The 14,078-nt window shown below is 50.5% G+C and overlaps 2 protein-coding genes across 2 annotated transcripts in view; both read right to left on the bottom strand.

Moving 5' to 3' along the window:
• Positions 1-285: 285 nt before the first annotated feature.
• Positions 286-6,948, bottom strand: Plekho1 (pleckstrin homology domain containing O1). Its single transcript, XM_085678075.2, has 6 exons — positions 6,796-6,948; positions 6,547-6,693; positions 3,269-3,409; positions 2,430-2,534; positions 1,976-2,077; positions 286-1,107 (listed from the first exon to the last, which is right to left on the bottom strand). The coding sequence occupies exons 1-6, from the start codon at positions 6,820-6,822 to the stop codon at positions 403-405; spliced, it is 1,227 nt and encodes a 408-aa protein (XP_085534201.1). The 5' UTR covers positions 6,823-6,948; the 3' UTR covers positions 286-402.
• A 3,593-nt stretch (positions 6,949-10,541) lies between these two features.
• Vps45 (vacuolar protein sorting 45 homolog) overlaps positions 10,542-14,078 on the bottom strand; it is a 65,312-nt gene continuing 61,775 nt past the window's right edge. The window contains exon 15 of the mRNA XM_048427876.3: positions 10,542-10,803. Within this exon, the coding sequence (XP_048283833.2) occupies positions 10,716-10,803 (88 nt within the window). The 3' untranslated portion in view covers positions 10,542-10,715. The remainder of the gene's footprint in view (positions 10,804-14,078) is intronic.

The raw sequence follows: 14,078 nt of genomic DNA, 5'->3' as shown, positions 1-14,078 counted from the left end.
TGGCACTGGCCCCCGTGTCCCTAGAACTCAAGTTACACAGCTGAAATTTCACCCTCAGAGTAAGAACCTGGAATGGGACATCTGAGGAAAGGCTGCCCCGCCCACTCTAACCCAGCCCACGCTCTGTGTGTATCAGCTGCTGTCCCCTGGAGCAGGTGACATGCACACAGTGAGGGAGAGCTCCTGACTTGGGCCTCAGGGCTCACCTTCTCCCATCTGACCTGGGAGTTGTCTAGGGGAGTCGGCAGGGAAAGGCCGTAGTGGACCAGGCATCAGCAAGAGCAGTGAGTTTGATTTTTTTTTTTTTTGATTGAGGTAAATAAAAAAAAAAAAAGCTCTATCCTGCAACATTTGGAGATATAGAGTCTGTGCACCCCAAATTCCAGACCTGACCCCCCTCCTTCACATCAGGCTCTTCCGGTATTGACTGTGCTGGGAGGCCTGTCTGAGGTGGGAGTCGGGGGTCTGCAGGTCCATCTGTCTGTACAGGTCTCTCAGCTCCCTGACTTCCTGTAGCACCTTCTTTGCCTGGCTCCAGTTGGATGAAGCCTCTCCCAGCAGCCTCTCTGTCTCCAGCAGCAGTTGCTCTGACTCTGAGTCGGGTGGAGACTGTGGGGGGTCCTTGGCCTTTCGCTTGCCATCTCCCAGTCCCTGAACCTCTGCCAGCAGCTCCTGAGTCTTCTCCAGTTTCCTTGCTACCAGGTCCTGGATCCGGGACAGCTGCCCCGGCTGGGAGGGAACGGGGGCTGGGGATTCCTCAGCTCGAAGGTGGAGGGGGCGGGCTGGGGCAGTGTCCCTCTGGGATAGGATCTCCTCCAGGGAGGCACAGCGGCCCTTCTCTGTAGAGGGCAACTTCTTCGGGGCTTGTGGGGTATAGGTGGCTCCCTTGTCTGGCTTTTCCCAAGGCCGAGAAAGGCTGCTGGCCCGGTGTGAAGAGGGCTGGATTCGGTCGGAGTCGGCTCTTCGTCGACTGCCGGCTAGTTGGGCTACAGACTTGTCCAGATCCACCCGAAAGTTCTCAGCACAAGAGGCCGGCTCCTCAGGGGAAGGGTCTTCTTCTTGGATCAGGTCTAACGTCAGCATCCCATCTGAGGTAGAGGTGGAAGCCTGGGAAGGACAGTGTGAAAGAAGGGGACCCACATCAGCCCCCGAATGATGACTGCCAGCTGGGGCCCCTTCCCTCCACTCCCGGCTGAGCCCCTCAGCTGTGCTATTTCGGAGTCCTTTGATGACGATTTGAAGTTCTTTCTTTTGTTCTTCTGTTCCTTACCTACCCCTGCATACTGTCTGGGTTCTCTGCTCTGCTACAAGCTTCCTGGGAAGTGTCTGCTTCCATACTGGGAACTCTTAAACATCACATGGGATGGCCCGCGATTCACAGTAAGGTACCCATGTTCTTTTGGCCACACACCTTAGCCTGCTCTGATATCTGAACTCTGAATTCTTGCCTGGTCACAGACCTTCTTATTTCTAAATACTGCAATTTAGCAGCCGTAAAGGGAAGTCAGTACTTCCTATGCTGTTGCATGTGTGGTTCTGACAGAGCCTTTACAGCTAGGCAGCTCTGGAGACCATGGGCCTGTGTTCTTTCTCCTGCAGGGACGGCCCCTCCCTAGGCTCTGAGAGAACCCACCCCTTCATTCAGGAGAGGCTTTGCTGTGGGCATGTAGCACTGGCCCCAGCTCACCAGGGTGGCCGGCCACCATACTCAGCTCCTCCGTTTGTCCCCTGCTGAGGAGCATTTCTCATTTCCTCAGACGTTACTGAGAACACAGATGTTGACTCAGGGTAGGTGCTGAGTAAGTCATTTTGATTTGGGAAATCAGGCAGGGCAGTAGGGTGGACAGGCCGCCTGAGCCTTTGATCCTCAGATGAGGAGGACTCCCACAAATGTCCCTGCTGGTTCACAGCTGAGATGGACAGACACAGAGCTGGCCCCTGGGTGCAATGTTTACTTTCTTGCAGCTTTACATACCACAGCCATGAGGTGTCCCCGAGTTGGAGGGCGTCGGGAGTGTTGGATTTTTGCTCTGTCTCGAGTAGGGTGGGCAAGGTAGCTGTCCTCCTCAACGGTGACCTGAAGAGATGCTCCATCAGTCACAAGTTTTCTTTAGGTCTCTGTCCCAACTGGATGCCCCCTAACGTGCCTGAATTGGGAAATAAGCCCACCCCACCAACTATTTCTGAGCAGGACCCCAAGCAGAAGAATTTATGGACGCCGCTGACCCAAGGCTGGCTCAAGCATCAAGAAGCTGGAGAGGGGGTGAGCAGAGAAAAGACTTCGGAGAGAACATGGGTGACAATAGGGCCTTTAAAGAAGCAGAGAAGGTAGAGTTGGGGTGAACTCAAGGGGCCCCACAAACACCCCTCCTCTATGAGTCACGGCCTGTGTTCTGCCACAGCGCCCCTTTCCCACAACAGCCCCTGACCTCATCCAAGATGCGGTTCTTGGCTCTGGTGATAGCGGAGCTCAGGGCGTTGATCCATGACTCCTTCTCTTCAGGACTCACTGCCAGGAAGATCAGGTTGGGTGCCTGGGAGGAGACATTCTTGCTTTAGCTAGTTACACATAAATTATAACCCCCCGAAGGAAAAGATATTATAGTCTCATTCCCGCACACCCAACTCCTGGAAAGAGAAGTTCCGCATCTGGAATCATGACCAAAAGAAACCCAGCATTTGTCCCTGCAAAATGCACAGGTTTTCTTAGAAATGATCGAGGAAGAGTCAAGAGTGTCACTGGATTTGAACGCGATACTGCAGACCATTGGGGAGGTGTGGCAAAGCTGAGGTATTAAAGGTCTTTACATGTCAGACAACACGGAATGTGACAAGCACGGCTTCCCTGGGTTCCCGTGAACTTCAACCACCCATTAGGGCACAGGAACCAATAAATAACTTTTCTTCCAAGAGAATACATGTGTATGTACAGGGGAAAAGAGGGGTAGGGAGAGAAATATCTTTATGGATGAATAAGTTCACAGAGCTGGCCTGCCTGGAAGGAAGGGAATGGACAGAATATTCTCCAGTTAAATAATAAAAGCCAACCTGGGAGGCAGAGGCAGGCGGATTTCTGTGAGTTTGAGGCCAGGCAGGTCTATAAGAGCTAGTTCCAGGACAGGCCCCAAAGCTACAGAGAAACCCTGTCTTGAAAACCAAATAAATTAAATGCAATAATAATAATAATAATAAAAGCCAGAAGGAGAACGATTCTGGGGGCTGTTCTGGGTCTTGCGGCCCTGCCCAGCCCGCCAGGCCGCAGACCCACCATGGTGCCTGGCTGCTTGCATCGGGCCAAGGTGAACTTGCTGTGGTTTTTCTTGCTTCTGCTCTTGGATTTCCGGAGTTCTTCGCACTTCTCATAGTCGGTCAGGTCAAACACCTCTTGGATATTTTTCTCATCCTTTACCTAGGGGAGGTTTGGGGTATGACAGGTTAAAATTACTCTGCTTCTCCTCCTGAGGGAAGGGGAGGATGACGGTGGAAGCTGCCCCACCCCAGGTGTGGACGTGGGATAGGACTAAGGCCGAGTCCTTGTGTGGGCTCTGTTTAATCCCTTGCCTTCCAAGCCACCATCCCAGGGTCTCCCTCTACCTATGACCCTCCCTCTGTTTATGAAGGACACAGTTTTACAAGCCCTTAAAGGGACACGGTGAACAGGCTGCTCCGATCATCCTGAGTGGTCACTAACCGTCCAGGGGAAGGTGAAAAGGGCAGCCGGCATCTGCCTCTGGCCTCAGGGAATATTATGATTCCCAAGGGCGTCCCTTCCCACCTGCTCTTTCTCTAAAGTAGGACATTATAGGAGATTTTTTCTGACCAGTGGGCCAGCCACCCTCTTCTGCTTAGTTGGGACTATGCCAGGAACGAGTCGGTCATATTTCCCGGGAAAAAGTGGAAATTGAGCAAATGTGTCTAGGCAGCCCCAGGGTTCCCTTGGCAGCCCTCTACCAGCCTGTAGTTGACCGCCCATCATCTGTACTGTGGGGCAGCGAAGGGCACATTCATCTGGCTCCAATGGTCTGGCAAGGCTCGGCTCTCAAGGATTCTCCCTGTTTTAGGGCTCGCGGGCTTTTGGCTGGGAAGTGACTAAGAGGCCTTAAACATTATGGTGGTCATGGGACAAGGTGCCACAGGAATGTTCGAGAACAATTCACAGGAACCCACGCTGGGCTGTGGGACCTCTCTGGCTCCTTCCCCAGAGAGACTATCAGTGGAGTCCAGAAGGCCTGGAGAGGAAAGAGCTGGGTGTGTGCAGCAAGGAAAAGGACTCACTTCTGTCTTCCTGAGGGGAGGGAGGGAGGGAGCACTCCTGGCTTGGTCATGGCTGATAAGGCACTGTGGGAGCAGGAGGTGTTGACAGAGGTTAGGATGGGTTCGGGGAGGCAATGGGGTGAGGCAGTGCCCAGGAAAGACAGACCCCCTGGCAGGGTTCCTGTGAATAGTTCTGAACTGTATTCAGTGTCTTCCTCATGGCAAACTCCTAACGTCTCGTTTACAACTACATCTTCCAAATGAACCCTTCTTTCTCCAGGCCCACATGGACTAAGTATCCTAAGTATTGCTTTCAACCTAACTTCCCCTACCACGAAGTCACCCTAAGGTGTGGCTCTGTTCCTACATCTGGCCGTTGATCAGAAGACACCTCAGCTGCTTTAAAGGATGCCCTTGGAGAGTAGGGAATGATCCACAACCAAAGGGCTTCTCTAGTGGAGGAAGTTGGGGAGACCTTGCTTTCCCAAGAAACACCAACAGAAACCATGAAATGGTTACGGGCGTTTTTCTTTTTTGCATCAGCATGTAAACTGCAATTATATTTTGCTTTGGGTTTTTACATCTTCAATCTATTGGTTTGTTTACATCTACTGTTTTGTTTATAGGCAGAATAAACGGTGTCTTTTGGCAGGTTCACCCTTAGCCCAGGCCGACTGGACCATGGACTTGGTTCTGAAGAAGGGTCAAGAGTAGGTGCAGTTCCCCCCTCTTCTCCAATGCCCTCCCCAGGAGGGGGCATCTGGCCCCAGGATTAGTCAGATGCTCCTGACTCAGAGGACAGCAGACACTCTGAGGTCACCCTATGGTCTCTCTGCCCTGTATTCCATCTTCAAACACACATAAGCTAATTAACCAACTAACCATGCACTTCTGTCCCCAGGTTCTGCCTTTTGGACAAACAGAAGCCAAAAACAGAGGCCTTGTTTAGTTTCTTTAGCCTTTCACTGCCCTCCGGTTTCCCGATATGTAGGAAGCCTTTCCGGATTGCTCGCTGGTTTCCTGGCATTGTGAAGGAGACAGCTACACTGTGACACTTGCTGCAGCTTGTTTAAATAAATAAAACCAGAGTGGAAAGCAAGAAAATTGAGGTGAGAGCTCTCCGTAGGATCTGGGACTAGGTAGCAGCGACCCTTCAAAGCAAACTCTCCTTCAAGTCTTCCCGCAGCTCGCTCCTAAGACTCTCCAACTGATCTCTGTTCAGGCCCCTTCAAGAGGGGCCTGGCGGGCTCAGTGCTGTTTAGTTCTCTCTCCTTGTCTCAGCAGACAGTTTTTGGATGAGTACTTCTCTTGGGCTGCAAGTGTGTCTGCTTCAACACCATAAAAGGATTTATTTACCCGAATAGAACGGCAGAATGCATGTCTAGCGCGGAAAGCAGAAGAGGTTAGAGGACTCGCCAGTCGCCAGTCCGTTCTGGGTGAGGGAACACAGTCAAGGCAGGAAGGGGGCGGTCTAAAGGGGACACAGTCTATCATGCTCTATAGGAAGTCAGGGGAAGCAAGTTCAGCTTTTCGGCACTCCTGGTATTGAGTCAAGAGTTAGGGCTTTACAAAAGGGAAGGGGGTCTGGATTCCACGATCTGCCTTTAGAGTCTGACCCAGTGTGGGCTGTGGTTTCATGCTCAACTACAGAATCAAAGCCGCGCGCGCGCACATACCCACAGGCGCTCGGTCCTAACTCCATTCCCTACTCCACAGATAAAGGTGGGCAGGGTATAATATGAGTTCCTTGTTTTGTTTTCTTTCTTTCTTTTTCTCTTTAAGTGGAGGGGAAGGTGAGGAAGAGGCCTGGTTCAGGACACTGGCTCCTACAAAAACCCGGCATTCACAGCTACTGGACAGCAGGTCCCAGAGACTGACTCCTGATTGCGTTTTTTCTATGATTGAGGGTGACTTGCGACTCAGGGGACCTACATATGCCCCCTGCTACAGACAGGAACGGAAAGGGTGGTGGGCTGGGTGGGAAAGGAAGGAAGGGGCGAGGGACAAGATGACCAGTGTGTTTCAACAGAAAATTAAAAAAAAAAATCCCGTATTTCATGGGGCCAGACTAGGGTAAGAGGCAGCGGACGTTCAGAACTTCTGAGAAAGGGGTCCGCAAAGGCACATTAACGAAGTAAAGTCCTAACTCCCACTCAGGTAAAGTCACTCGGGGGTGACTTTTCTCTGCAGATACAGGACTTTTGCGACCCCTGAACTTGCAGAGAGGGAGGCGGGGCAAGCCGGAGAACTAGCCGCCGCGGGGACCGGGTCGGGATGGGCAAGGGCGCCTACCTCCTTCTCGGAGACGTAGAGCTGGTCGCCTTTGAGCACCACATAGCGGTTTTTCCAAATCTCCCTGAAAATACCTTTCCCGCAGAATTTCCGGACCCAGCCGACCTTCTCGGGTGCCGCGGAATGATGGTTTCCATCCGGAGGCCCCTGCCGGGGCGAGTAGGGGGAGCGGCGGCTCAGCCGGGTCCCCGCGGCCTCCCCCCGCCCCCGCCCGGCCCCGGCCCCATTGTCCGCGCGCCGCGCACTCACCCGCTTGCCGGAGCCGCTCTTCTTCATGGCGGGATCCGGCGGCCGCGCCCGCTGCTCGCTCGCCGGCGGCTCGCGCTACCCGCAGGCCGGGCCCCCGCTGCCCCCGCCGCCCATGCCCGCCCCCGCCGCACGGGCCCTGGCCGCCGCCGCTGACGTCGCGGGCTCCGAATGAAGGGCGGACCGTGGCGCCGCCGCCGCCGCCGCCGCCGTGCGCTCCCCGCCCCCCGCCTTTGTTTCCGACCCGGCACCCGGCGGAGGCGCGAGCGGATAACCGGGAGGCGCGGCGATGGGGGCGGGCCCGAGGCGTGGCGAGCGGGACGGAGCGGAGGCGCCGCGGGAGACCGGCCGCCTCGGACCAACCGGCTTGGGCTTGCGGGGCTCCGGGAGGCACCAGGCTCGACCGACTCCCGGGCGACCGGGAGCGCCCCGCGAGGCCTGCGGGAAACACGCGTGCAGCGGCGGGGAGGCCCGCGAGCCCTTCTGAGTCCCGAGTTTGTGGCGGGGCCGGGCGGGAGCCCAAGTTTGAGGACGGCTTTCCTCACCACTCCGCGGTCTCCGATCCCCTATCGGGTAAATGGAGTAGGGTGAGCTGAAAGCCCCGGGAGGATCCAAGTGTTTTCTTCCAGGGCCAATTACTACCAGACAAAACGCTAATAAACCTGGTGTTACCTGGTGTGTGGTAACACAACCACCACGAAATACGTAAAGATCCCTGGCACAGAGCAGGGGAAATAATCCATTTCCAGAAACGTTCAAGAAGAAGTGTTGGAAGTTTGTGGTTGGAGGCGTGGACGATGTTTGGGCTTTTTTTTTTTTGCAATCAGGAAAGGACCCCAGACCCTCCCTCCTTCCCAGTCCTGTAAGAGTCTCATTATCCATACTAATTGATTTCTCTTTCAGGTGGACACAGAACTTTCTCCTTTCAAAACAGTCTTATTTTGACACTTAAAAATGTTGAGTACCATTTTGTAAGGCATATAGAATGAGAATATTATCCCTTGGAAAATGATCAGTCGGGCACCGCGGACCAAATGACATGCTCAAATTGACACGCTACTGTTACATGAATTAGAATGTAGGTTTTCTGACCCCGCTTTACCTTTTAGAGTTAGTACACACAGCGCACTTCCCAAACTGTCCCTTTCCCATCTCGCCATCTCAGTTTGGTACTGTCCTCTTTAAAAGGCGATGAAAAAAGTGAGAAAATGCAGGCTATATGAGGAAGCAAAATGTACCAGTGTGCGGACACAGCCGAGGAAATTAACCCACGGGAGCTTTGGGGAACTTGGCTGGGCATAGAAGAATGGTTTGGACTGAATTTTTTTTATTTTTTTTTATTTATTTTTTTGTGACGTGGTCTTACACAGCCTAGGCTGCTTTCAGACTTACTACGGAGCCTGAGGCTGGTCTTGATCAGCTAATCCTCACATCCCCACCTGATTTACATAGTTTTAAGTAGGGGCTGGGGGTGTGGCTTAGTGGTAGAGCTGTTGGCCTAGCAGTCAAAAGGGGCTCTAGCTCAATTGCCGGCACTGTAAGGAGGAACTGAACGCTAGATTCTGGCTCCCGAGGCAGAAGAAATCCATGACTTTGCCTCATCTCCCTCCTCCCAGGATCTACAGATTCTAGAGCATCCCTGGTGTGCAAGACACTGGGCTCTCTGCATGGCATCAGACAGGAGCTAGGGCTCAGTGAAACATCAGGCCAAGGGGCCCGGAAAAAATAACCAAAGCAATTTTCAGATTCTAGAGCAGATGCATGTGGGCTGCAGAGCCTTCGCTGCCTGTCTGTGTCTTGAGATGTTACATAAATCTCTGGCTGGTCCCCATCCTTCTCAGCTCCCTTCTCTCCAGTGACCTGAACTATTAGGAAGCCGGGTCCGGTCCTGGCCTTCTTCCCCACCCTTGCTTTCTTGGCACAGGATGTTCCCATATGCCAGCTTCTCCCCTGGATTGCTCTGAAGCGGACTTCTCTCACCAGGTGAACCACATGGCACCTGAATTTGGATCTAAGTGAGACTGTTTCCAGAGAATAGTGCTTAAGTGAGAAATTAGAATAAGCACTTCTGGGTTCCTTTACACATTGTTATAGCACTCAGTGACTTCACATACACACCACACACACACACACACACACACACACACACACACACACACACATCAAGCACAAAAATAACTTGAGCCAATTTCTTTAGGGAGATAAGGTCCTAGGAGGACTCCTGAGCACGTCCGCCTGGAAGACAGTGCCACCATAGCTGTCCCCCTGCAGTGGAGTGGTTTAGAAGCAGCTTTCCTCGGGGGCAAAGACAGAAACTATCAGACCTAACATTTTGTGAGTAGCTGCTTGCTGGACTACTGGGCAGAAATATCTGAGTTGTCATTTCAAAAACAAATATCCTTGACTTAAAATCCTACTTTTAAAATAGGATTGATGCTTTGACCAGGGCATTTTATCTACAGGAGAGAGAGTTATTAAAGCATATGTCCGTCATTAAAATGTTGTTAATACGGAAAAAGGAGGAGTAATAATAGATTTAGCTCTGTAAATACCGAACTATATTATATCTCTATATTTAATCTTTATCATCACATGAGGAAGGCACTAATTATTTTCATTTTATGTATGAAGAAACTGAGCCTGCCACAAAAGACCAATACTCCCAATATTGTTCATATAAATATCACATAAATTTGAATGATGTCAACATATATGTTAAGGGGCTGGAGGGATGGGTCAGCAGCTAAAAGTGCTTGTTGCTCTTGCAGAGGACCTGGCTGTAACTCCAGCTCCAGATTGGTTGACCTATTCTGGTCTAAAGGGGTACCCACGCCCCCACCATGCACAGGAACACATGAAAACACGTATACAATCTTACAACTTGAAAAACATTCTACAGACAACCGGGGACTTTGCAGTGGCGTTTTTGCTCCGATTATGTGAGGACCTCAATTTCCTGCCATTATTGATACCATCGCTTTTTACTACTTTCAGGAGAGGAAAAACTGAGACCAGAGTTTTCATCTGCTCTGGCATGACATGCCCGGGTACATACAGGCTGTGCCTTCGTTGTATGCTATAATACCATCTCAAGTGTCACCTTGTGAATTCCCATGAATGAGCCTCAAAGAAATCAAACAAAATCGCTCCTATCTCTGCAGACTGAATTCTTACTGCAGCCCTACACGGGTTCTCAATGCCACAGCAAATGGCTATCCAGAGAAACGAGTGTTCCAGACTGAGGTGAACAGGACGAGGGCTGTGTCCCGGAACCCTTCCTGGGGCAGTGAGGGTGTGAAGGAAGGACGGACACAAACACAAGTACAGAAATGCTGGTTGGGTTGTGTGCACTCCGCCACAGCAACCTGGAACCTCGGGGCACTTAGGTACCCCGCCCCAGGCTAGCTAGTCTCAGCTGGTGGTGTCTTGGGGGGGGCAGTCTCAGGCTGCAGTGGTCTTGGAGGAGGAAGCTGTCCTTGCTAGTTTTCCAGAACACTCCTACTTGGGCGGAGGAAGGACTTGCCTGCCTCTCTGAATGTGATCTGAGGGAAAGCCTTTGCCAATTACCCATAGTTCTAATCCCGTGGTCCTTCACATGGCTGACTCACGTCACAGGGAACTTCACTTGCTCAGGACGTAAGGGACGGTATCGTGTATAGCACACGGCTTTCTGAATCCCTTGTATCTCTGACAAGTCATTTCTCAAGAACAGTCTCCACGAAGCCCATCAAACTCTAAAGCAACCGCTGTCAAATACACAAAGGACATATTTATTCGATACAGAATCACAAGGGGGTTGGGAAGGGCTCATCGTTGCCAGTCCCGGTGTCTGTCAGCAGTTCACAAGAGCCCTCCTGAGGCCCCTGGGAGGCAGGGAAGGGCTGAGGCCAGGTTCTTGCCAGTCTGTGCTCTCTGTCACCATCTCATCTTCTGCTTGCTGACCTCGAGGTGGCCTGTGTGCTCTCCCTGCTTCGGCTGTGCAGCCCAGAAGCCAGGACTTCCTCTAGGAAACTGACAAGGAGATTCCAGGTTATTTAGCAGAAAAACAAAGGCCTCATCAAAATAGATCATCATTTTCCCGGCCCCGAAGTGGATAAGAAAACATGGTTTGATGCTCTGTGCTGGATAGGACGCAGGATAAAGCATCCAGGCCAGGACTGACAACACCCATGCACAAGATGGTGTCTTCTTTTTCCTTTTGTTTCTGGTTTCTCTGTGTAACAGCCCTGGCTGTAGACTAGGCTGGCCTTGAGCTCAAGGAGACCACCTGCCTCTGCCTGAGGGCTGGGATTAAAGGCGTGCACCACCACTACCTTGCCCAGCTAAAATTTTCCTTGTTTTTTTTTTGGACAGGATTTTTTGACATGGCTCTAGCTGACCTGGAACTCAGTATGTAACCTAGGCTGACTTCACGTAACCCTTTTCTCTCGGCCTCCTGGGTGGTGAGTGTAGTCACACGTGCCTCACGCGTGCCACAGTGTCTGTGTAGAAGTCAGAGGACAGCTGGTAGGGCTCAGCTCAGGTCCTCTTTTTGTTTGTCAGCTGCTGCCCCACCCACTGCGACTTTAAAAAGAAATTACAGGATCCGAGATCTTTTAAAGGACAGTGGTTCTCAACCTGCCCAATGTATTGACCCTTTAATACAGTTCCTCATGTAGTGCTGACCCCCAACCTAAAATTATTATGTTTCTACTTCATAACTGCAATTTTGCCACTGTTAGGAGCTGTAATGGAAATATCGGATATGTGACCTCTGTGGGGTTGAGGCCCACAGGCTGAGAACCACTGCCTTAGGACCATGTTATATTAGCATCTATTATCTATATTTTCCTAAAATACAGAGTTTATCAATTGGATACTCTTTCCTCTTTAAAATCTTCCTACAAACCATCTCTATGTGTGTGTGAAGTGTGTCATGACATGCACGTAGAGGCCGGTGGACAACCTGAGATCTGGTCCCCACCTTTCACCTTACACAGATAGGGTCTGCTTAGGCTGGAGTTTACTTAGCTCCTGCGGGCTTAGTGAAGCCACCCACAACATAAGCTGAATAAACGAATTAATTAAGGTATTCGCCCATTGGTGAGAGATGCTTCTCTAACATTAGCGTTATTTAATGGCGTCTGTAAGCTCAGGACTCAGGACACAGCTCCACAGCAGAGATGATTGGAGGGCACCTCAGAACTGCTCGTAGCTCAGACCTGGACGATTTTGGGGCTTGGAAGATTTACATTCTCGACTCCATTAGAGACAAAAAAGCTCATTTACTTTCTGCTGAAGCATAGGTGCCTCTGTCTGGCCTCACCTTTCAGCCATTGGACTGGAAATACCAGAGGACACCGAGCTAGGGTCAGGAGAGGAGGTCATTGCCATTTGGAAAGGTAACGGTCTCCAGTAAGACAGAAATTGTGCTGGGTGCCCGCTAGGACCTTGCCAGGTGATCTTTGCTCGTTCTTGACTCTAGTAGGAAGGGGAAGAACTTGCTAAAATTATGCAGCGGGTTCCTCCCATGCAGATTGGTGGCCCGCACATTCCTGACTGCAAAGAGAAGACACGGTATTTGCCAAACCTAATTTTGTTTCCCAGGGCTATTGTGACTTTTCAGATAGCTATTTAGGGACTTTGATGAGTCATTGCTCAGAATGCTTAAAAATTATGGGCAATGAACATATTGGTGGCTGTATCCTAAATTTAGACTGTTTAAAAACAATGAAACAAAAAGAATGCCTTTTCTTGTCTAGATTTTTTTTTAAAAAAATCAATCTTACCTAAAAACAAACTAAAAAACCTTCTTGTGGAGCTAGAATCCAATCCAATTCAGTTAAATTCAATTTAATAAACGTTTCCCGGGCATGACTGTGAGCTGCATGGAGCTGTGTGTGTGCAGGGCCACAGCTCGCGAGTCCTACTGTGAGGCTCTCAGAGCCAGATACACAAGCACCCCTGGGCAGCGTGCGGCATAAACAGCTGGACTGGCATCGGCGCTGCTCTAAGTCTGTGCTGTTCTCAGGCTGCTTCCCCAGCTCTACGGATGGGAAGAGAGGAGTCTGACTCCTGGAAAGCAAGCCTCAGAGACTCAGTCATGCGCAGAAAGGCAGGCTCAGTGGTGAAGAGCAGGGCTGCTCTTCCAGAAGACCTGGGGTTCGGTTCCCGGCACACACACAGTGGCTCATATCTGCTACTCCAATTCCAGGGGTCTGACACCCTCGTCTGGCTTTTACACACATACAAGCAAACACTCATGAGACAAAAATAAATCCTTAAAATGTTTGTATCATCTTTTTAGTCTCTGGCAACAGAGCAGTAGCCAATACTCTGAGTGTTAATGTTCTGCTAATCACTAGGTAACTCCTATGAATAACTGTTCCTAAACAATGCTTCAACAATACTGCACACATATGTACAAGTATGTACAAATCTAAGTCAGCATCTGTCTCATATTCACTATGGTTCAGAGGCAGACATAACGAGAGAGAGGAGGGAGAACTGAAAGGCTGACCCATGGGACTAACACTGCAGAATGTATCTATGCACTGGAATGGCTGGGGAGATGGCTTTGTGGGTAAAGGTGCTTGATGCCAAGCCAGATGCCCTGAGTCTGACTTTTGGGTGCACATGGTGGAAAGGAGAACTAATGCCCACAAGTTGTCTTCTAATGTCCACATGTGCCATGCTATGCATAACCCTTCCATATATACACTGAGTAGAGTAATAAATGGGAAATGTTTTTATGTCTTTATGGACCATGTAAGAAGAAACAGCGTTAATCCAAGTGTGGTACACACAGAGAACCCAGCACTTGGGGTTTCTTTTTTCCTGAAAACTTTTGGACTTTCCTGCCACAAGTTCATTTTATTTTATTAATTTAATTCTCCTTTGTCTATCTCCCAAATTACATGAAAATTGATACTACAAAAGACATGTCACATTTATTTGTGTCCTTGCATGTCCCCAGGACTAATCATATTCTAATTTGAGAAATATAGGCTTGTTTAATTCCCTCGCTGAAGCCTGAGGTCATCGAAGGCACATCCTGCTCACTTTCCTGTTCTCTCTCCTCCTCTGCTAGCTCACAGCACTCCAAGTCTCTTCTCCTGTGCCCTCAGACAATGTGATCAGAGTACGCCAACACTCTTAACTCTTGTTTCTTTTACTCCTTGAAAGCAGCAATAGCAAAATAAGTAAAAACAACGAAGAGCCTCTCAGGTTTCAATAGACAGGTGATCCAGAAGAAAACTGGCTTGTCCACAAAAGGAAATGCCACACAGCACTGAAAAATGCATGAA

The sequence above is a fragment of the Myodes glareolus genome, chromosome 17, assembly GCF_982192425.1.
Source record: "Myodes glareolus chromosome 17, mMyoGla1.1, whole genome shotgun sequence".
NCBI classification, from domain to species: domain Eukaryota; kingdom Metazoa; phylum Chordata; class Mammalia; order Rodentia; family Cricetidae; genus Myodes; species Myodes glareolus.
This window is presented reverse-complemented; position numbering and strand designations above follow the sequence as displayed.